Source organism: Hypanus sabinus, chromosome 5 (genome assembly GCF_030144855.1).
Source record: "Hypanus sabinus isolate sHypSab1 chromosome 5, sHypSab1.hap1, whole genome shotgun sequence".
In the NCBI taxonomy this organism is placed as follows: domain Eukaryota; kingdom Metazoa; phylum Chordata; class Chondrichthyes; order Myliobatiformes; family Dasyatidae; genus Hypanus; species Hypanus sabinus.
This window is the reverse complement of record NC_082710.1, coordinates 173586696-173610310: the sequence shown is the minus strand read 5'-3', so window position 1 is coordinate 173610310 and position 23615 is coordinate 173586696. Positions and strand designations below refer to the sequence as shown.

The window sequence follows — 23615 nt, the reverse complement described above, 5'->3', positions numbered from 1 at the left end:
CTTAGTAGGCCAAATGTAAGGAGACAATACGCTGTTAAGGGAAAGACTTTTAACAAAGTTGATGTCCAAGCTCATAGCTCCCTGAAAGTGGCTATACAGATTGACAGGGTGATTCAGAAAGCATGTGGCATGCTTGCCTTTATTCGTCAAGACACTGAATTCAAAAGTCAGGAAGTTATGTTGCCTCTTTATAAAACTAGCTATTTGGAGTACTGCACACAGTTATGGTCACCCCACTATGGGAAGCGTGTCAGGGTTTGGAGAGAGTGCAGAAGCAGCTTACCAGGATGTTGCCTGGATTAGAGAACGTGCTATAGTGAGAGGGTGGACAAACTTAGGTTGTTTTCTCTGGAGTGGCAGAGGCTGAACAGAGATCTGATAGAGATTTATAAGATTATGAGAGGCACAGATAGAGTAGACAGGCAGTGTCTTTTTCCTAAGATTGGAACACTGAATGCATTTAAGGTGAGAGGGAATGAGATGTGAGGGGTAAGTTTTTTGTGTAGAGAGTGGCGGGTGCCTGGAGCAGGCTGCCTGGGGTGGTGGTAGGGGCAAATACATCAGGGAGTTTTATGAGACATTTAGATAGGCACGTGAATGTAAGGAAAATGGAAGGGTATGGACATTCTGAAGCCAGAAGAGATCAACTTATTTGGACATTTGTTTACTAATTTAACTCGTTCAGCACAACATTGTGGGCTGAAGGGCCTGTTCTGGTGCTGTTCTATTTTTTAATGTGCACAGTACCAGAGACCCTGCTTCAAACCTGACCCTCACAAATTGATAGGGTTGTTAAGAAGGTGTACCATGTGTCAACCTTCAGAAGACAGGGGAGTGAAATGAAGAACTTCAAAGTGTTGTTTGCATCTGTATAAAACCCTGGTTAGGTCGCACCTAGAATATTGTATTCAGTTCCAGTTGCCTCGTTATGAGAAGGACATGGAAACTTTAGAGAAGGTGCAGAGGAGATATACCAGGTATCTGCCTTATGAAGGCAGGTTGAACAAACTAGGGCTTTTCATCAGAAGGATGAAAGGTGACTTGAGGTGCACAAGATGATAAAAGGCATAGCTCGACCGGATAGCCAGGTACTTTTTCCGTAGGGAAAAATGGCTAATTATAAGGTGACTAGATGAACATAAAGGGGATGTCATAGCTACATTTTTTTTTACAGACAGTGGAGGCTGGGTGGAACACACTGCATGGGATGGTGATATGCAGATACATTAAAGACATTAAAAAAAACTCTTAGATAAGCACATGGATGATAGGAAATGGAGGGCTATCAAGGAGGGTGGGGGAAGGGGTAGATGGATCTTGGAGTCGGTTAAAAGGTCGCCACGACTTTGATTTCAATTTCTCCCAGTGACCATGTGGATTTCCCCTGGACGCTCCAGTTTCCACCCACATTGGGAGATCAATTGGCCACTGTATGCTGCCCACCGTGTTGGTGAGTGGTAGGATCCGGTGGGAGGAGATGGGAATGTTGAGGGAATTAAATGTGGGATTAATGGTTTAAGATCAGCACGGACTCAGTGGGCTGAAGGATCTGTTTCCCTGCTGTATCTATGACGATTGCTGTGGTCTTCCACAAAGACAGACATAAAATATTTGTTCAATTTCATTGCAATTTCCTAATTATTTTTTTCCTACCTCAGTCTGCAAGGAATCAATATTTAAAATTCCAACAGATTAATTTTCACATTGACTCTGACCAATTTTATTATAAAGTTCCAAGCAGGTTCGAAAATACGTTTGATCAAACTTAGAATTTATTATTGAAGTATGTACTGTATATGTCACCATACATGACCATGAGATTCATTTTCAGCTTGTGTCTAAGATCAAAGTGCAGAGGTTTATGATAGGGGCTAAGAGGTTCATTGGGGATCTAAGGAAGGTTTATTTCACCCACCTAGTGGGTGATTTTAATCTGGAAAGCATTGAATCACCAAGGCATGGAAGGCTATATAGACCAAACTCCGGAGAATGGGATCAATATAGATGGGCACTTAATAGTTAGTAGAGACAGGATGGGATGAATGGCCTCTTTCTGCGGGGAATGCGCCCTGTTACCACTTATTCAGTAATGAATTCCAGTCTGTTCCTTGCTACTAAGAACATAGGAAGTAAGAGCAAGTGTAGGCCATTTGACCTGTCGAGCCTGCTCTGCCATTCAATAAGATCATGGCTGATCTGAGCATAGACTCATCTCCACCCACCTTCCTTTTCCCCATAATCCTCAATTCCCCTACTATGCAAAAATCTATCCAACCTTATCTTAAATATATTTACTGTGGTAGCCTCCACTGCTTCATTGGGCACTTAGACTACACTCTGTCCCTTCTTCCAGACCGTTAATGTACATTGTGAACAGTTGTGGGCCCAGCACCGACCCTGTGGCACACCGCTCACCACTGACTGCCAACCAGAGTATCACCCATATATCTCAACTCTCTGCTTTCTACTGGATAACCAATATTCTATCAATGCTAATACATCATCCCCAACTCTATGTATCCTTATCTTATGAATAAGTCTTTTATGTGGCACCTTATCAAACAGGTTTTGGAAATCCAAGTAAATAATGCCCATCTATTCCCCTCTATCCACTGCACTTATTATATCCTCAAAGAACTCTAGTAAGTTTGTTAAACAGGACCATTCTTTACTGAATCCATGCTGTGTCTGCCTTATGGAACCATTTCTTTCCAGATCCCTCACTATTTCTTCTTTAATGATAGCTTCAAGCAGTTGCCAACTACAGATGTTAAACTAACTGGCCTATAATTACTTGCCTTTTGCCTATTTCCTTTTTTGAACAGTGGCATGAAATTCGCCTCTTCTCTGCTGGGACCTGCCCAGAGACCAGAGAATTTTGGTAAATTATCACCAAAACCTCTACTATAGCCTCTGCCATTTCTTTCAGTACCCTGGAATGCATTCCATCAGGACCAGGGGACGTGACTACCTTTAGGCCCACAAGTTTGCTCAGCACTACCGCTTCAGTGATAGTTACTGTATCGAGGTCCTCACATCCCATCACATCCTTATCATCTCTCTTCAGCATGCTATACATGTCCTCCAACGTGAAAAGCAACACAGAATAGTCATTCAAAGCCTCTGCCATTTCATTACCCATTATCAAATCCACCTTCTCGTCCTTCAAGGGACTATGTTTGTTTTGGCCACCCTTTTCCACTTTATATAATTATAACAACTTTTACAATCCATTCTTATATTTTATGCTAGTTTGTTTTCATAATCTGCCTTCCCTTTCTTTATTGGTCCCTTGGTTCTTTGTTGCTTTTTAAACTTTTCCCAATCTTCCAGTTTCCCACCACTCATGGTGACTTTGTATGCACAAGGTTTTAGTTTTGATGCCTTCCATTATTTTCTTAGTTATCCACGGCTATATCTCCCCACCCTTACTGTCCTTGCTTTTCTTGAGCACCATGAAAAATCTTCCACTGTTCCTCAACTGTCCCACCATATAGCCTGTGTTCCCAGTCTACCCTATCCGACTCCTCCCTCTTCCCAGTTAGTCTCCCTTGTTTAGTCATAATACACTGGTTTCAGATCCAACTATTTCACCCTCCATTTGTCTGAGAAACTCAATCATACTGAAGTAAAGACAACTGGTATCAGAGCGATAGAGCAATACAGCAGGATACAGGCCAATCAGCCTATCCAGTCCACGACTACCACAGTGCCCAACCAGCCAGTCCCAATTTCCTGCATTTGGACCATATCCCTCCAAGCCCCTCCCTTTCACATACCAATCCAAGTGCTTATTAAAGGATACAATTGTACCTGCCTCAACCACTTCTTAGATCATAAAACATAGGAGGCGAACTAGGTCTTTTGGACCATTAAGTTTCCACCATCATGGCTGATCTATTTTCGCTCTCAACCCCATTGTCCTTTCTTCTCCCGGTAACCTTTGACACCCTTACTATTCAACAGCATATCAACCTCCACTTTAAATATACCCAATAACTTGGACTGGTGGTAATAAATTTCACAGAATCACAGAATAGAAGAAATTCCTCCTCACATTTGTTCTAATAAGAATTTCTTCTATTCTGAGGCTGTGCCCTCTCGTCCTAGACTCTCCCACTATTGGAAACACCCTCTCCACATCCACTCTATCTAGTCCACTCAGTCTTTGGTATGGTTCAATGATATCCACTTGCATTCTCCTAAACTCCAGCGAGTACAAGTCTAAAGCCATCAAACATTCAAGCAGCTGATCTATATACTTACTACCCTCTGCATGACATAGTTACCCCTCAGGTTCCTTCTCAATCTTAGCAAACTGATGATTGGGACAGGCAGCATCTGTGGAGGGAAATTTCTCCACTTCCTCCATAGACGCTGCCAGACAGACACAGACACAGACACACACAGACACACACACACACAGTTCCTCCAGCTTTTTGTGTGTTGCTCCAGATTTCCAGCACCTGCAGTTTCTGTGTCTCTGCTATTTGCTAACAGAGGTGTCTGCAGTCTATCTTAAAATTTCTTATATTCTACCCTCGTGTTCAAGTTTCCCTTTCCTCATCAATGATTGAGTTCTCCTTTGCCAAATTTTGAAATTTCCCCAATCATCTGACTTGCTTTTTTTTTAAAGCAACTTTACAATTTTTTTCCCCTTTGATCTAAAACTATCTTTAACTTATTTCGATAACCACACTGGGACCAATGTGGTTATTTTTTTCTACTGTCTTTTTTTTTTGCTTTAGGGGATTATATATTATTGGAACATTATGTATCTTTAAAACTTTGCCTTGCCAGTTTACTGGCAGAGATTTAGAAGTAATTTCCCAATTTATCAGCCAGTTCATGCCTCACATCTTCACAGTTTGCTTTTCAGTACAACTCCAACGACATGCTACCCGCACACTGGCAAATGTTTTTTTTTAAATATCAAAAGTAAATTTTGAAAGATTAATAATTGGCTTTATTTGTCAGAATCAGAATCAGATTTAATATCTTGAAAATTTATTGTTTTACAACAGCAGTACATTGCAATATATAAGAAAAAATTATAAATTACAATAAGAAATGTATAAAGAAAAACTAAGTAGTGCAAAAAGAGCAAATGATGGGAAGTAGCATGGAATGGGTTTATTGTCCATTCAGAAATCTGACAGCAGATTATGCTGCTGGCTTCGAGGTCAGCAATAAAGGTCCTCCATCTCTGCCCTTGGTCATCTTCTCTACTGTGCCCCAGGTATGGTTCAGGGCCCTAAATGTTGCCTCGCGATCCAGTGCCAAGTAGCTTTTTGTTTCCCGCATTTTCTCCCCCCTTTGCTCTTCAGGGGTCCAGTGTCCTTATGATGGAGTTGGACTCTCTTCTCATCACATGCTCAATCCATCTCCACAGTTTCCTCATGATGATTGTGGCCATGTCCTCTTGATGACACTGAAGCAGTAGGCGTGACTGAGTATCTTTCTTGGCCAGAACATTCGGAGGATCTTCCAGAGGTTCATGGTGTGGAATGACGACAGCTTGTTAAGGTCACTCTCTGACCTGCACCAGCATTCTGACCCGTACAAGAGTGTGGACAGAACACAGCTCTGGTACGGCTTCAGCCAGATGATGCAGTTGGTTGATCCACATATTTTGCAACACCATCGTGACCCTGACCATCTTCACTTCCTGAGTTTTAAACTGTTTCACTAGTTGCTGCCTTTAGTCTGCTAGACCCTGTCCAACTGATTCTCTGATGCCCAGTATAGATAGGTCGCAACAACACATTTCTGCAACTATTTGTGCTAGCTTGCCAGTATTGAACATGGCCCAAACATTCCAGAAACCAGTTCTGGTCCTGATTGTGACAGTGTTCAGGGCTTCCTTCATTGTGTCAGTAGCTTCCTCTCGGTTTTCGCCACAGTCAGTCACACGAGTCCCGGGTGGAGACTCAGGTATACCATTGCACTCAGATGTGGAAGGCTTCTTCATTGCTGTTTCTATAACAGTTTTGCTTTACCAGTCAGGGAGTTGAACCACTGTACATGGAGAACCAATGGACCACTTAGTCTGGCCTCTACCCTTTGACCTATTTGGGATGGATGACCCTCCCAAGAGCCAAAGCTTAAATCCCTGACTCCCGCCAACAATGTTCTCTGGGACATTGAGGCACACAAGCCTCCAAACCACGACAAGGTTGTAGTCCTCTTGGAGGGGAGGGGAAGAAGCCGTTCCTAAAATGTTGGATGTGTGTCTTCAGGCTCCTGCACCTCCTCCCTCATGGTAGCAATATGAAAAAGGCATGTCCTGGGTGGTTCACCTTTTGTACACACGTACATTGAAACATTCAGTCAACAACGAACACAAGACGAGGACATGCTGGGACGTGTGAGTGTGACTATACCGCTGGCTCCTACGTAGCACGCCCACAACTCACTAATGTCTTTAGAGCACCCGAAGGAAACCCTGGAAGAACATACAGAGAGCTCGGTCACGAGCACTGTAATAGCATTATGCTAACGGCTACTCTAACCTGACGCCTTAAATTCCGTTTCCCTCCCTATGGATGAGGGCTGGCCTTCAGAGTATTTTCTGTTTGTGCTTTAGATTTCCAGTGAGCTCAGTTTTCTTTCTGAATTTTAAAGACAGAATGTTGCAGTTCCAATGTGAAGAACAACTAGCAGTGTAGAAAACCATCTAGTCCAGCATCATAGTGCTGAGTGTGAGTCATTAGAGTACTTCCATATTCCGATTGAAGGCAGATGATTGCAAAGGATTAAACGGAAGTTATTTTGAATGACCTACTCTGGCAGAGAGTGTTGCAGGGATAGTGGTGGGAAAGAGTTTGTTATCAGGAATAAAATTAAAGCCAAAAGTGCAGAAGGTTAAAAGGCTTGGATAGCAGAGAAAGGCCTAGATGGAGTGGATGTTTTCTATAGTGGTAAAGTCTAGGACCAGAGGGTACAGCCTCAAAATACAAGGACATCCCTTTAGAACAGAGATGAAGAGGCATTTCTTTAATCAAAGTGAGGTATGTGGAATTCATTACCACAAACAGAAGTGGAGGCCAGGTCATCAGGTATACTTAAAACGGATGTAGATAGGTTCATGATTAATAAGGGTGTCAAAGGTTAGAGAGAGAAGGCAGGAGAAAGGGAATATACACTCAGTGGTCACTTTGTTAGGTACGTCCTGTACCTCAACAGTGGTCACGGACTGTATGTCTGTGGTCTTCTGCTACTGTAGCCCATCCACTTCAAGGTTTGATGAGCTGTGCATTCAGAGAAGCTCTTCCACACCCCACTGTTGTAATGCATGGTTATTTGAGTTACTGTCGTCGTCCTATCAGTTTGCACCACTCTGGCCATTCTCCTCTGACTTCTTATCAACAAGGTGTTTTCACCCACAGAACTGTTGCTCACTGGATTTTGTTTTTAATATTTTTCGCACCATTCTCTGTGAACTCTTGTGCATGAAAATCCCCAGGAAATCAGCAGTTTGAGCAATATGAGATACTCATACCACCCCGTCTGGCATCCACAATTACTTCAGTCAAAGTCACTTAAATCACATTTCTTCACCATTCTGATGTTCGGTCTGGACAGCAAATAAACCTCTTGACCATGTCTGCATGCTTTTATGCACTGAGTTACTGCTATTAGATTGGCTGATTAGATATTTGCATTAACAATGTGTACATGTGTATCTAATAAAGTACCACTAAGTGTTAATCAGCCATGATCGAACAGTGGAGCAGACTAGATGGGCTGAATGGCCTGATTTTGCTCCTATGCCTTATGGTATTATCATTATACGTTGCTGAGGTGAGGGCAGTTGAAAACTTCAGATTCCAAAAAACAGCCTGCTCTTGTCACGTAAGTACCAGGGCCAACAACTCTACTTTATCAGGAGGATAACAAAATTCAGCAGGTCTGCATCAACTCTTACCAATTTTTATCAATGCACCACAGAGACCATTCTGTCTGGATACATCACCACCTGGTAATGGCAAGTGCTCTGTCCATGACCACATGAAACAGTTCAACACAATTGAGCCACAATGGGACAGACAGTCTCAGGTCCACAGAAGATTCTGAGATCTATTACTGGGCCAATGAGCTGTAGAAGTTATCCATGCTGGATCATAGTTGTAGGGTAATAACTGTTCCTTAACATGGTGGAGTGGGACCTAAGGCTCCTGTACCTCTTTCCCGATGGCAGCAATGAGAAGAGAGCATGGCCTGGATAGTGAGAGTCCTTGATGATGGATGTTGCTTTTCTGCGACAGCATGCTCAATGGTGGAGAGGGCTTTTCCTTTGATAGACTGGACTGTATCCACCATGTTTTGTAGGCTTTTTTATTCTTGGGCATTGGTGTTTCCATACCAGGCCATGAGGTATCGTCAGGATACCAGTCGAAGTTATTTCAGCTACTGGACATGGAGGAGCTGAGATGGGTGGAGATATCCCTCAAACATTGAAATGGTGCATCACCCCAGGGGGACAACATAAGTGGAAACCTTTGTTATAGTTTTCAAATGAGTGTTAACACTTCTAAATGCATTGACCATAAATGTAAAAAGTTTTGTATGATTAATAATGAATACAGATTAATTAATAATATAAAAACGACTACGATCCTGACCCTGGGTGCAGTCCATACAGTTCCCCGGGAATCCTGGCTTCCTCCCACAGCTCTCGATGTGCAGGTGGGTGAACTGGCCGCTATAATTTACTCTTAGTGTGGTCAAAGGAGAGTTGATGGTCGTGTACATGTGTGAGACAGAGGTACAGGAATGATTCTCCTCCCCTGGCAGCCTGCATTTGTCATTATACCTACAGGACATGCAAATTATTTCTGAGACGACATTAATCTAGTTAAATGCAGTTGTGGGAAGTTTTCCCTGAATCACTGCAGTACCAGCTTTCTCGGATCACAGAGGGCACATGATGAGAAATGGCAAATGCCCCAGGCAATGATTTGAAACTAAGCTCAAGGAATGGGGTTAGAGGGGGCAAAGGAAAGGAGGCAGAGGTAGTGGCTCAGCTAGAAAGCATTCTTCTAGGGTGCATCACAACCTAGTATGAAAGTTGTCCTGTCCAAGACCGGAAGAAGCAGCAGAAGATAGTTTCTAGCTTCTAGCTTCTTTGCGAGCATGGTTCGGGAGGGTTTAAACTAATTTGCAAGGGGGATGCAGCAGTGAAAGAAGTGCATGGTGTAAGGCCAGATCTAACACATACAGAGGCTTTGAGGAAAGAGCAGCAGAATAAAGGGTATAAAGGTAGTAAGGTAGAAGGGCTAAAGCGCGTGTACTTCAATGCAAGAAGCATCAGGAACAAAGGTAATGAACTGAGAGCTTGGATGCATACATGGAATTATGATGTAGCGGCCATTACAGAGACTTGGCTGGCACCAAGGCAGGAATAGATTCTCAATATTCCTGGATTTCAGTGCTTTAAAAGGGATGGTGGGGGGAAGGGGAGGAGGGGTGGCATTACTGGTCAGGCTGCAGAAAGGGTGGGTAATGTAGCAGGATCCTCTTTTGAGTCAGTATGGGTGGAAGTCAGGAAAAAGAAGGGAGCAGTTACTCTACTGGGGGTATTCTATAGGCTTCCTGGTAGCAGCAGAGATACCGAGGAGCAGATTGGGAGGCAGATTTTGGAAAGGTGTAAAAATAACAGGGTTGTTATCATAGGTGACTTTAACTTCCCTAATATTGATTGGCACTTGATTAGTTCCAAGGGTTTAGATGGGGCAGAGTTTGTTAAGCGTGTCCAGGATGGATTCATGTCACAGTATGTTGACAGGCCAACTAGGAGGAATGCCATACTAGATCTAGTATTAGGTAACGAACCGGGTCAGGTCACAGATCTCTCAGTGGGTGAGCATCTGGGGATAGTGACCACCACTCCCTGGCCTTTAGCATTATCATGGAGAAGGATAGAATCAGGGAGGACAGGAAAATTTTTAATTGGGGAAGGGCAAATTATGAGGCTATAAGGCTAGAACTTGCGGGTGTGAATTGGGATGATGTTTTTGCAGGGAAATGTACTATGGAAATGTGGTCGATGTTTAGGGATCTCTTGCAGGATGTTAGAGATAAATTTGTCCCGGTGAGGAAGATAAAGAATGGTAGGGTGAAGGAACCATGTGAGTTCGAAAATCTAGTCAGGTGGAAGAAGGCAGCATACATGAGGTTTAGGAAGCATGGATCAGATGGGTCTATTGAGGAATATAGGGTAGCAAGAAAAGAGCTTAAGAAGGGGCTGAGAAGAGTAAGAAGGGGTCATGAGAAGGCCTTGGCAAGTAGGGTAAAGAACCCGAAGGCATTCTTCAATTATGTGAAGAACAAAAGGATGACAGGAGTAAAGGTAGGACCGATTAGAGATAAAAGTGGGAAGATGTGCCTGGAGGCTGTGGAAGTGAGTGAGGTCCTCAATGAATACTTCTCTCCGGTATTCACCAATGAGAGGGAACTTGATGACGGTGAGGACAATATGAGTGAGGTTGATGTTCTGGAGCATGTTGATATTAAGGGAAAGGAGGTGTTGGGAGTTTTTAAAATACATTAGGACTGATAAGTCCCTGGGGCCTGACGGAATATTCCCCAGGCTGCTCCACAAGGCGAGGGAAGAGATTGCTGAGCCTCTGGCTAGGATCTTTATGTTGCCCACAGGAATGGTACCGGAGGATTGGAGGGAGGCAAATGTTGTCCCCTTGTTCAAAAAAAGTAGTAGGGATAGTCCAGGTAATTATAGACCAGTGCACCTTACGTCTGTGGTGGGAAAGTTGTTGGAAAAAATTCTTAAGAGATAGGATCTATGGGCATTTAGAGAATCATGGTCTGATCAGGGACAGTCAGCATGGCTTTGTGAAGGGCAGATCGTGCCTAACAAGGCTGATAGAGTTCTTTGAGGAGGTGACCAGGCATACAGATGAGGGTAGTGCACTGGATGTGATCTACATGGATTTTAGTAAGGCATTTGACAGCATCCCACATGGTAAGCTTATTCAGAAAGTCAGAAAGCATGGGATCCAGGGAAGTTTGGCCAGGTGGATTCAGAACTGCCTTGCCTGCAGAAGGCAGAGGGTTGTTGTGGAGGGAGTACATTCAGATTGGAGGGTTGTGACTAGTGGTGTCCCACAAGGATCTGTTCTGGGATCTCTACTTTTCGTGATTTTTATTAACGACCCGGATGTGGGGGTAGAAGGGTGGGTTGGCAAGTTTGCAGACGACACAAAGGTTGGTGGTGTTGCAGATAGTGTAGAGGATTGTCAAAGATGGGAGAGAGACATTGATAGGATGCAGAAGTGGGCTGAGAACTGGCAGATGGAGTTTAACCCGGAGAAGTGTGAGGTGGTACACTTTGGAAGGACAAACTCCAAGGCAGAGTACAAAGTAAATGGCAGGATACTTGGTAGTGTGGAGGAGCAGAGGGATCTGGGGGTACATGTCCACAGATCCCTGAAAGTTGCCTCACAGGTAGATTGGGTAGTTAAGAAAGCTTATGGGGTGTTAGCTTTCATAAGTCGAGGGATAGAGTTTAAGAGATGCGATGTAATGATGCAGCTCTGTAAAACTCTAGTTAGGCCACACTTGGAGTACTGTGTCCAGTTCTGGTCACCTCACTATAGGAAGGATGTGGAAGCATTGGAAAGGGTACAGAGGAGATTTACCAGGATGCTGCCTGGTTTAGAGAGAATGGATTATGATCAGAGATTAAGGGAGCTAGGGCTTTACTCTTTGGAGAGGAGAAGGATGAGAGAAGACATGATAGAGGTGTACAAGATATTAAGAGGAATAGACAGAGTGGACAGCCAGCGCCTCTTCCCCAGGGCACCACTGCTCAGTACAAGAGGACATGGCTTTAAGTTAAGGGGAGGGAAGTTCAAGGGGGATATTAGAGGAAAGTTTTTTACTCAGACTGGTTGGTGCGTGGAATGCACTGCCTGAGTCAGTGGTGGAGGTGGACACACTAGTAAAGTTTAAGAGACGACTAGACAAGTATATGGAGGAATTTAAGGTGGGGGTTATACGTGAGGCAGGGTTTGAGGGTCAGCACAACATTGTGGGCCGAAGGGCCTGTAAAGTGCTGTACTATTCTATTTTCTATAGTGAACATAGCCCAGCACATCACACAAACCAAGCTTCCATCCTTGGACTCACTTGACACCGCACGCTGTCGGAGCGGTGCTGCCAGGATAATCAAGGACACGACCCACCCAGCCAACACACTTTTTGTCCCACTTCCCTCCGGAAGAAGGTTCAGGAGCTTGAAGATTTGTACGGCCAGATTTGGGAACAGCTTCTTTCCAACTGTGATAAGACTGCTGAATGGATCCTGACCCGGATCTGGGCCGTACCTTCCAAATATCCAGACCTGACTTGCACTACCTTACCTTCCCTTTTCTATTTTCTAATTATGATTTATAATTTAATTTTTTTTATTATATTTACTTGGATTTGTACTTCAGGGAGCACGAAACGCAGAATCAAATATCACTGTGATGATTGTACACTCTAGTATCAATTGTTTGGTGACAATAAGGCAAAGTAAAGCTGTTAGTACTGCTGCCTTCAGTACTAAGCCAAATTCAATCCTGACCTCCAGTGCTGGCCACATGTGGGAGTCTGCCTAATCTCCCTTTAAGTGCTCACTGAATGACAGTTGTCTGAGGTCACCCCAGAATTGTGTTCAGTTTTGGTCACCCTGCTCTAAGGAAGCTGCCATTAAGCTGGAGAGCGTGCAGAAACGATTTACAGATGATGCCCGGACTAGAGGGACTAAGTTACAGGGACAGGTTGAGCAGGCTGCAACTTTATTCATTGGAGCATCAGAGACTCAGGGGTGTCCGTATGAGAATGTATAAAACGGTTTGTTTATTGAGGTAAAGTGCAGAATAGGTATTTCCAGTTAAACCCTAATTAAACCCTAGCATAATCACGGGACAATTTACAATGCCCAGTTAACCCACCAGTCAGTACGTCTTTGGACCGAGGGAGGAAACGGAGCACCCGGAAGAAACCCACGCGGTAACGGGAAGAACATAAAGAATCCTTAAGGACAGGGGCAGGAACTGAACCCGGATCAAAGGCGTAGTGCTAACCACAATGACAGCCAGTTTGGGTCAATACACATTTGGTCTTTTTTATATACATATATATTTTTTTAGAGACACAGCGTGGGACAAGCCCTTACGGCTGACGAGCCACACTATTCAACAACCCACTGATTTAACCCTGGCCTAATTACAGGACAATTTACAATGGCCAATTAACCCACTATGTCTTTGGACTGTGAGAGGAAAGCAGAGCACCCAGAGGAAATGCGTGCACGCACACGCACACACAGGAAGAACGTCAAAACTTTCTTACAGAGGATTCTGGAATCGGACCGTGATGCCACAATACTAACACTGCCCTGCTGTCCCTTCCCAGGGATAGAGAATCAAGAACCAGTGAACACAGGCTTAAGGTGAGAGGGGAGAGATTTAGAAGCAACCCCCAGGGGGTACTCCTTCATGCAGTAAGTGGCGTATGTACGGTACAAGCTGCCTGAGGAAGTGGTTGAGGTTGGTATAATACAACATTGAGGATCAGAGGGATACGGGTCAAACATAAGCAAATGGGACTAGTTCGAAGGGCAACACACAATCTGCAGGAGGAACTCAGCAGGTCAAACAGCTTCGATGGGAGGAATGACACTTCCCGTGTTTCAGGTTGACTCCCTGCATTCCTCCCGCAGATTGTGAGTTGCTCCAGATACCTGTATCGTTAGTTAGACGGACGGCATGAACGAATTGTGCTGAAGGGCAGTGTAACTTTGTGTCTCTGATGTTGGTGTAAATGAGCGTTCATGGGTTAGACTTTATGGACTGAAGGCCCTGCCTCCACGCTGTATGGCTATGACTACACTGTGATGCAGCTAACCAAAAGATTGCTCGTGATGTAGGTTAAAAGGTCAACACAATATCGTGGGCTGAACAGCCTGTGCTGTACTATATTCTATGACCAATCAGGGCCCCAGTTATCTCCTCCTTTGCTTTCTTCAGTATTGTGGGATAGATCTCAGCCAGCCCCGGGGATTTGTCGACATTTATGAGTTCCATGACATCTAACACCTCCACCTTTACAATACTGCCACGCTCCTGACTAAAGGTGAACTGTCCTGTAATCATGACCTTTCACATCCTCTCATTTATTAACACAGAATCAATCCAAGACCTCACCCACTTTCTGGACACCAGACCCAACCAGCACTCTCCTCCATCAAGTGGACCTTGTCCTCACTCTTAATAATTTCTCCTTTGGCTCCTCCCCACTTCCTTTAAACAAATGGTGTCGCCATGGGTACCAGCTTTTTGGCGGCTACATGAAACAGTCTATATTCCAAGCCTACACTGATATCACTCCCCAACTTCTCCTGCGCTACATCGATGACTGCATTGGCGCTGCTTCTGCACCCATGTGGAGCTCGTCGACTTCGTCCACTTTGCCTCCAACTTCCAACCTGCCCTCAAACTTACCTGGTCCATTTCCTACACTTCCCTCCCCTTTCTCAATCTCACTGTCTCAATCTCTGGAGACAGCTTATCTACTGATGTGTATGATTAACCCACGGACTCTCACAGCTACCTGAACTATACTTCTTCCCACCCTGTTACTTGTAAAAACACTACCCCCGTCTCTCAATTCCTCAATCTCCGCTGCATCTGCTCTCAGGATGAGACTTTTCATTCCAGAACAAAGGAGATGTCCTCCTTCTTCAGAGAAAAGGGTTTCCCTTCTTCCACCATCAACACTGCCCTCAGCCGCATCTCTTCCATTTCACACACGTCTGCCCTCACCCCATCCTCTTGCCACCCTACTAGGGATAGGGCTACTCTACCACCCCACCAGCCTCCACATCCAGAGCAGAATTCTTCAAAACTTCCGCCACCTCCAGAGAAATTCCACCGCCAAGTACATCTTCCCCCACCCCTTTCTGCTTTCCTTTCCGCAGGGATCGCTCCCTATACGACTCCAGAGGGAGGCAAATGGCGGGCAAGGAGATGAGGTGAAAGAGGATGGTGATGCTCCTTCCCTTTTCTTTCTTCTGTCCTCTTCTATCAAACTCCCCCTTCTCCAGCCCTGTTTCTCTTTCACCCATCAATTTTCCATTTCTTTACTTCATCCCTTCCCCTTCCAGTTTCACCCATCACCTGGCGTTTCTCTCTCCCCTCCCTCACCTTTTAAATCTACTCCTCAGCTTTCCCCTCCAGTCCTGCCGAAGGGTCTCGGCCCGAAGCATCGACTGTACTTTTCCATAAACGCTGCCTGGCCTGCTGAGTTCTTCCTGCATTTTATATGTGTTGTTTGTTGTATCACTGGGCAGAAACTCAAAACTTTTTAAATTAGGGTGTGCTGCACAATTGTCAACAAGCAGAAGAACTTATCTTCATTTCCGTTGTAGCTCCATGTCCAACTCATCAGCTATTTCTTAAAAATTTCAGAATGAACACTTTTCCCCAATAACCAACAATTTCTTTTCATCAGTTCCTGGCACTATACACTGACAGTGCACACTACATTCATCTTGAATTATAATGTTAACTTATTTGTGCTTTACCCACCCTCTTCTCATTGCTACCATCGGAGAGTAGGTGCCTGAAGGAAGACAACATTCTGGGAACAGCTTCTTTCTCTCTGCTATCAGATTTCTGAATGGACAATGAATCCATGTGCACTACCTCACTTTTTTTAAAATCTCTTTTTGCACTTTTTATTTAATAAATTACAATATCTTACTGTAATTCGCAAACACGAGGAAATCTGCAGATGCTGGAAATTCAAGCAACACACACAAAATGCTGGTGGAACGCAGCAGGCCAGGCAGCATCTACAGGAAGAAGTACAGTCAACGTTACGGGCAGAGACGGTTCGTCAGGACTTAGTCAGGGTCTCGGCCCGAAACGTTGACTGTACTTCTTCCTGTAGATGCTGCCTGGCCTGCTGCATTCCACCAGCATTTTGTGTGTGTATCTTATTGTAATTGATAGCTTTGTTATTATATTGCAATGTACTGCTGCCACAAAACAACAGATTTCACGACAAATGGCAGTGATTTTAAACCTTATTCTGATTCTGGTAATATTTTGTTTTATGTGCAGTGTGTGATATATGTTTTGTGGGGGCACTGTGATCCAGGGAAAAGTTGTTTCGTTTGGTTGTGTATATATATAGTCAGAAGACAATAAACTTGAACATTTTGAAGAACGCAACACAGAGTAATTATGATCCACTGCTTTCTTTGAACCTGATAGTGTTGCTCATTTGCAGTAAAGGGAACCATTCAGCATCGCCTGATTTAAAAAAGGCCTGTTTCATCGGCATTGTAGCTATCACCTACACAGGATTTTTGAAGCAAGTCGGGAAATTCTGTAGATTTCCATGTTTCTGCACCTATAGAATCAGCTCTTTTTTGCCATGTGCGTTCTTGAATTCAGAATCAGAATCTTAATCAGGTTTAATATCACCAGCACGTCATGAAATTTGTCATCTTTGCAGCAGCAGTACATTGCAATACTTAATGATACAGAAAAAGAACTTAATTAAAGCAAAACACAAAAAATGGGGGAGGAGCTCAGCAGGCCAGGCAGCACCTATGGAAAAGAGTACAGTCGACATTTCGCGCCGAGACCTGGATGGAATTAAAGTATATATATTATATATTAAATAGCTAAATTAAATACATAGTGCAAAAAAAAATTAAAGGTGATAGGGTAGTGTTCATGGGTTCAATGTCCATTGAGGAATCCGATGGCAGAGGGGAAGAAGCTGTTCCTGAATTGCTGAGTGTGTGCCTTCAGGCTTCTGTACCTCCTACCTGATGGTAACAGTTAGAAAAGGGCATGTCCTGGGTGGCAGGGTCCTTAATAATGATGCCAACCTTTTGAGGTACCGCTCCTTGAAAATGTCTTAGATACTATGGAGGCTAGTACCCATGATGGAGCTAATTTTACAACTCTCTGCTGCTTACTTTGATCATATGCAGCACCATCTCCCCTACCAGATATCAGACCAGACTAGAATTTAATGTGGTGCCTACATTTACATCTAGACAAACAGCCATCTATTGCTTTAAAATCTTCATGACATAGCTTCGTAGCTAGCCTCTCTGACCAGTTTCTTTAACACTGGTCCACTAACACGCACACTCCATCCAGCTACAATGGAAAGACAGTGAATGAAGCATCTGGATCCTTTGCTTCGCACTTTCATTTCTGGGACATTCCCTGTTCCCTGCTGTCTCTCACATAATACCCATTCTTCTCTCAGTTTATCTTGCTGATGATGAGTGGTGTTCAGCAGACAGCTTTTAATTTGGTCCAGTAGTTTTTATTTTGACTAGTGTAAAATCTTTTTGTGTCATCTTGGCAAGGGTCTCAAAATTTTTAAAGCCAGGAGAAACAAAATGATCAAAATGCACTACTTCTTGAACCAGCAGCCATCAGTGCAAATGGATAATATAACAGAAACACACATAACAGACGCTATTTAAAACTCATTTGCTCTAAGCACAGTATAGAGTCTAACGGTCACACAAGTGCACACAACTGATGTTAGAAACTGTCAGGCAACAGTTTCCTGTCCCAATTGAAAACCACTGCAACCCAAATAAGCGAAGGAAATCCCAGCTACTATCTCCATTAGCTTTTGTTCTCCAAGAGTTGCCCCAAATGAGCAGATGTCCCAGTTAACCAATGGTCAGATCAACATGAATCCACTGTATTGTGTTTAGATCTGGTCACCTCATTATAAGGAGAATGAGGAAGATTCAGACAGGGTGTAGAGGAGATTTACCCAAATTAGAGACCATGTCTTATGAGGATAGGTTGATTGAGTTACAGCTTTCCCTTTGGAGAGAAGGAGGATGAAAGCTGATTTGATAGAGGTGAACAGGATTATTAGAGATAGAGCAGACAGCCAGCACCCTTTTCCAAGAGCAGAAGCAACTAATATAAGAGGGCATACTTTTAAGGTGATTGGAGGAAAGTACAGGAGGATGTCAAAGGTAGTTTTTTTTACCACCCCCCCCCCCCCACGCAGAGTGGTGGGTGCGTGGAACGTAGAGCCAGATATATCAACAACTTTTAAGAGACTCTTTCTCCTAGAGGACCACACAATCGTCGTGGTTTGGAGGCTTGCATGCCTCAACGACCCTGACAGCTGGTTTTAGAGTGATAGAGCAATACAGCAAGATACAGGCCCATCAGCCCATCCAGTCCAAGACAACCACAGTGGACAACCAGCTAGTCCCAATTTCCTGCGTTTGGTCTATATCCTTTCAAGTCCCACCCTTCCATATACCTATCCAAGTGTTCAATTAAAGGATACAATTCTACCTGTGTCAACCACTTCTTAGATCATAATACATATGTTGGCTGGGATCAGCACTTTATGCTTTGCCTCTTGGTAGGGTCACCCTTGCCAAAACAGGTCAGAGGGCAGAGGATGGACTAAGAGTGGCCCACCAGCTCTCCAGGTTTGGAGGTTCACAACCCTGACCGTAAAACAAAATTGTTACAGAAACAGCAACGAAGAATCCTTCGACATCCGAGTGCAACGGTATTCCTGAGTCTCCACACAGGACCTGCGTGACTGACAGTGGTGAAAATCAAAAGGAAGCTATTGACACGATGAAAGAAGCCCTGTGATGGAGGACCTTCATTGCTGCCCTGAACGCCAGCAGCATAATGGGCAGTAAGTTAAAAGAGTCTTAGAAAGGCACATGGATGAAAGTAAAATCGAGGACTATGCAGAAGGGAAGCATTACATTGACTTGGAGTAGGTTAAAAGTCAGTACATCATGGGCCGAAGGGCCTGTATTGTGCTGGAATGTTTTATCTTGTATGATTGCCTCAAAGAGAGTCAGTGGGCAGAAGGACTTGTTTCTCTCTGGGAATCTCAGCTGAGATAGAAGCAGATCAGCCACAGACTGATCAAGGGTGGCACAGTGGCACAACGCTTTACCACGCCAACTATAAAACCAAACAGCATTCGATGCCCACTGCTGTCTGCAAGGAGTTTGTACACTCAACACATGATGCTTGGGTGTCGAGCAGGTGCTCCGGTTTCCGACCACATTCCAAAGATGTACCATCAGGGCTAGTGAGCTGCGGGCATGGTGACACTCGCAGGCCATCCCAGCACAACCCTCATAGATTTGGTTTGACACAAACAACGCATTTCACTGCATGTTTCAATGTCCCTGTGACAAACAAAGCTAGTCCTAAACTAATCTAAGCTTTAAAAAAATGGCAGTGCACACTTGAGGTATCACGGTGTACTTCTGCTTGTAACTCATACTTTCATGTCTAAAGCTCGACCACACGACCAATGCCAGTATTCCTGCACCTGAGAAATGTTCCTGCACCACCACAGGTTCTCCTGTTCCTCCACAATGCAATTTCCCTCACTTCCCCTACATTCCTTCCATCTGACCCTCTGGCTGCATTGAACCAAAACATACAAGATCTCAAGTGGTATCGGACAGCTTGAATGTACAGAGGACGTTCCTTCATGACTAAATCTAAAACTAGGAGAGATTATAAAGAAAAATGTCACCCGTTCAGGACAAAGACAAGGTAAAACTCCCACCTTCAGAAGAGGCCATAAGATAGAGGAAGAGAAGGGGCTTAACTCAAAACACTGACTGTTTATTCTTCTCCATAAATGCTACCTGACCTGCTGAGTTCCTCTAGCATTTTGCACATTTTGCTCTGGATTTCCAGCATCAACAGAATCTCTTGCATTTAGGAGCAAAATTAGGCCTTTCAGCCTCTCCAATCTGTTACGCCTTTCGATCATGCCTGATTTCTTTTCATCTCCATTCTCCTACCTTCTCCCTGTAATTCTTAACCCTCTTACCAATCAAACTAATCTCATCAATCAAATATACCCAATGACATGGCCTCCACAGCTCCCCGAGGCAATACATTTTACAAATTCACCTCTCTGGCTGAAGAAATTCCTCCTCATCTCTGTTCTAAAGAGACATCCCTCTGTTTCTGAGGCAGTGTCCTCGGATCTTAGATGCTCCTACCTATAGAAACGTTCCAATATTCCAAATGCGTTCTGCCAAACACCTTATAAAGCCTCAGAAGTGCATTCAAAAAAAAAAGGAATGTCTGGAAATCCAAGCAATACACACAAAATGCTGGAGGAACTCAGCAAGCCAGGTAGCATCTATGGAAAAGAGTGAACAGTCGACGTTTCAGGTCGAGACCCTGCAGCAGGGCTCCTGATGAAGGGTCTCGGCCTAAAACATTGACTGTACTGTTTCCAGCAGTTTGTGTGTGTTGCTCAGAAGTGTATTCTTTATTTTATTATTGTCATCTCAAAATTAAATATTAACATTGTATTTGCATTCCTTTCTACCAAATTAATCTGCAAATTAACGACACGGGACCCTAGGCCCTTTGCACCTCCCCATTTCTAAGAACCCCATGACCTTACACTTCCCCTTGCTGTATTCCACCTGCCTTGGTCTTGGATCACATGGACAACAGCAACACCTACGTCAGGCTGCTGTTTACTGACTACAGCTCAGTGTTCAACACTATCATACCCTCGGTCCTAATCGATGAGCTTCAAAGCCTGGGTATGTGAGCCTTCCTCTGCAACTGGATCCTTGACTTTCTCAACAGGAGACCACAGTCAGTGTAGATACTCATCTTCGCCTCACTCTCAATGAACACAAGGATGTGTGCTCATCAAGCTCCTCGACTCTCTAAATGCATGACAGTGCGGCTAGACACAGCTCAACCACCAACCAGAAACTCCCCAATGACACAACTCAGACAAGGAGGCATATAGGAGCAAAGATAGATCAGAGGTTGCAACAACCTTGCACTCGATGTAAGCAAGACCGAGGAAGCGGAAGTCAGTAGAACACATACCAGTCCTTACTGAAGACTCAACAGTGGAAGAGTGAGTAGCCTCAAGCAGATTAGTGGACCTATCATGGGCCCAACATATTAATGCAAGCACAAATAAAAGTGACTAGATTTCATTAGGAGTTTGAGGGCATTCAATATATCACCAAAATCTACAGATGAATTGTGAAATGCACTCTTGACTGATCACGTCACCGCCTGGTATAGAGGCTCCAGTGCTGAGATTCAGAAGAGACTGCAGTGCGTAGTATACTCAGCCAGTTCCATCACAGGTACAACTCACCTCACCAAGGACATCTTGCTACCTCGAGGCAGCATCCATCATTAAGGACCATCATTAATTGGGAGATGCCTTCTTCTCATTACCACCATCAGGAAAAGGTACAGGAGCCTGAAGACCCCTACTTAATGTTTCAGGAACAGCTTCTTCCTCAGTGTGGCTAGACACAGCTTAACCACCAACCAGAAACATCAGATTTCTGAATGATCCAAAAACCCACGGACACGACCTCACTATTCCACTTTTGCACTATTCATTTTATTTTTTTTAACTCAAATTTATGGTCTATTTTATGTATTGCACTGAACTGCTGCCACAAAACAACATGTCAGTGATAATGAACCTGACTCTGATTCCTTTGCCCAGTCTGTTCAAATTCTTCTGCAGACTCCCTGCCTCTGTGACTGGAAATCTCTTCCTCAAATAACAAGGGAAGCCAGGTTACGGTAGGTTTTTAAAGTTGAGATACTTGTCAAATAAGAGTGAAAAGGTTCAAAGTGAATGTATTAACAAAGTAATATATGTCACCATATACTTCCTTGAGATTAATTTTTTGCAGGTATTCACAGAACAAATAGATACCATAGAATCATTGGAAAAACTGCACACAGAATACAGTATAGCATTAATGGCAGTGTGGAGGATCAGAGGGATCTCGGGGTCCGAGTCCACAGGACGTTCAAAGTTGCTACACAGTTCGACTCTGTGGTTAAGAAGGCATACAGTATTGGCCTTCATCAATCCTGGGATTGAGTTTAAGATCTGAGAGGTAATGTTGCAGCTATATAGGACCCTGGTCAGACCCCAGTTGGGGTACTATGCTCAATTCTGGTCACCTCACTACAGAAAGGACATGGAAACCATAGAAAGGATGCAGAGGAGATTTACAAGGATGTTGCCTGGATTGGGGAGTATGCCTTATGAGAATAGGTTGACTGAACTCAGCCTCTTTTCCTTGCAGCGACGAAGGATGAGAGGTGACCTGATAGAGATGTACATGATAATGAGGCATTGACCCTGTGGATAGTCAAATGCTTTTTCCCAGGGCTGAAATGGCTAGCACAAGGGGGCATAGTTTTAAGGTGCTTGGAAGTAGGTACAGAGGAGATGTCAGGGGTAAGTTTATCTCACAGCGAGTGTGTGGAATGGGCTGCCGGTGGCAGGGGTGGAGGTGAAAATGATAGGGTCTTTTAAGAAAATCCTAGATGGCTACATGGAGCTTAGGAAAATATAGGGCTATGGGTAAAGCCCAGGAAGTTCTAAAGTAGGGACAGGCTCGGCACAGCTTTGTGGGCCGAAGGGCCTGTGTTGTGCTGCAGGTTTTTTATGTTGCTAAAGACTGACCAACAACTGAAATGCAAAAGACAAACTGCAAATAGAAAAGGTACCATGGGAACGTGGAGGTGAGCAGACAATCACAATCTAGTCAATTTGCAGTCCAGGTTTAAGGGACAATGGCCTACTCATTCTCCTGATGCATACGTTAACAATATCCCTCATTTTCCCTCCTATCACTGCAATGTTGGCGATTCACTCTCTTACTGCATGCACAAAGCAAATTCCTAATTGTTCTCCGTTGCAAATGCTCTGTGACATCCTCTGCTGCCCCATCCATCTTACTCGTCTGCACTCAAAGGTGCACAGTGCAAATATCCCTCTTGCCCCCGATAACAGATAGCTTTCATTTTGCACCTCCTTACGCAGTCTCCCGTCAGTCACTTTACGCAACAAGCGCCATCCTTGATTGACGGAAGGTGCAGCCAATTGGCGAGAGCGACTCCCCGTCCATCAGCCCCTATGGCCAATAGCAGGGCTTAGTTAATGAACTGGGGCCGGGTCTAGGCATTGAGCCTGTCCAGACCGTATCACAGGTCGGGGAGACTGTAGCTTTAGATCCATTTTAATTGTTCGGCCGCATACATCCCTCATCTTAATCTGCGAACAATTCGGACCTCACTTACCGAGCCGTCAGCGCCACGGTGAACTCGGCGTAGCTTCGGTCCGACAATGCAGCGGAACAATCCTACCACCATCTCTGCCATCCAGCCGACCGCCGACTACGGGGCGCACGACGTACACTCTAGCACGGCGAAAAAACGCGACCGCAGCTATTTCGATAGGATGTCTCGACGCAAACGCAAGCCTATTTCCACGGACGCTGACCGATCTGCTGAATATTTTTAGCATTTTCCTTGCAACTGTATTTATATTATTTCCATGGACATTCTTAAAAAGAGCTCGTTCAAAGTAAATTTATATTCATAGTACATATATATCACCAATATACAACCCTGAGATTCATATTCTTGTAGGCAAACTCAATAAATTCAATGACCATAATAGAATAAAGGCTACAGCTGACAACCTCTGTGCAAAATACAACAAATGTTGCAAATACAAAAAAAGAAAGAAATAAT

The 23615-nt window shown here is 44.1% G+C and overlaps 1 protein-coding gene across 1 annotated transcript in view; it reads right to left on the bottom strand.

The window, feature by feature from the left end:
• The window catches only part of abhd16a (abhydrolase domain containing 16A, phospholipase), a 125428-nt gene extending 102144 nt beyond the window's left edge, over positions 1–23284 (bottom strand). Inside the window, exon 1 of the mRNA XM_059970939.1 lies at positions 23160–23284. Within this exon, the coding sequence (XP_059826922.1) occupies positions 23160–23240 (81 nt within the window). The 5' untranslated portion in view covers positions 23241–23284. The remainder of the gene's footprint in view (positions 1–23159) is intronic.
• Between the last annotated feature and the right edge of the window lie 331 nt (positions 23285–23615).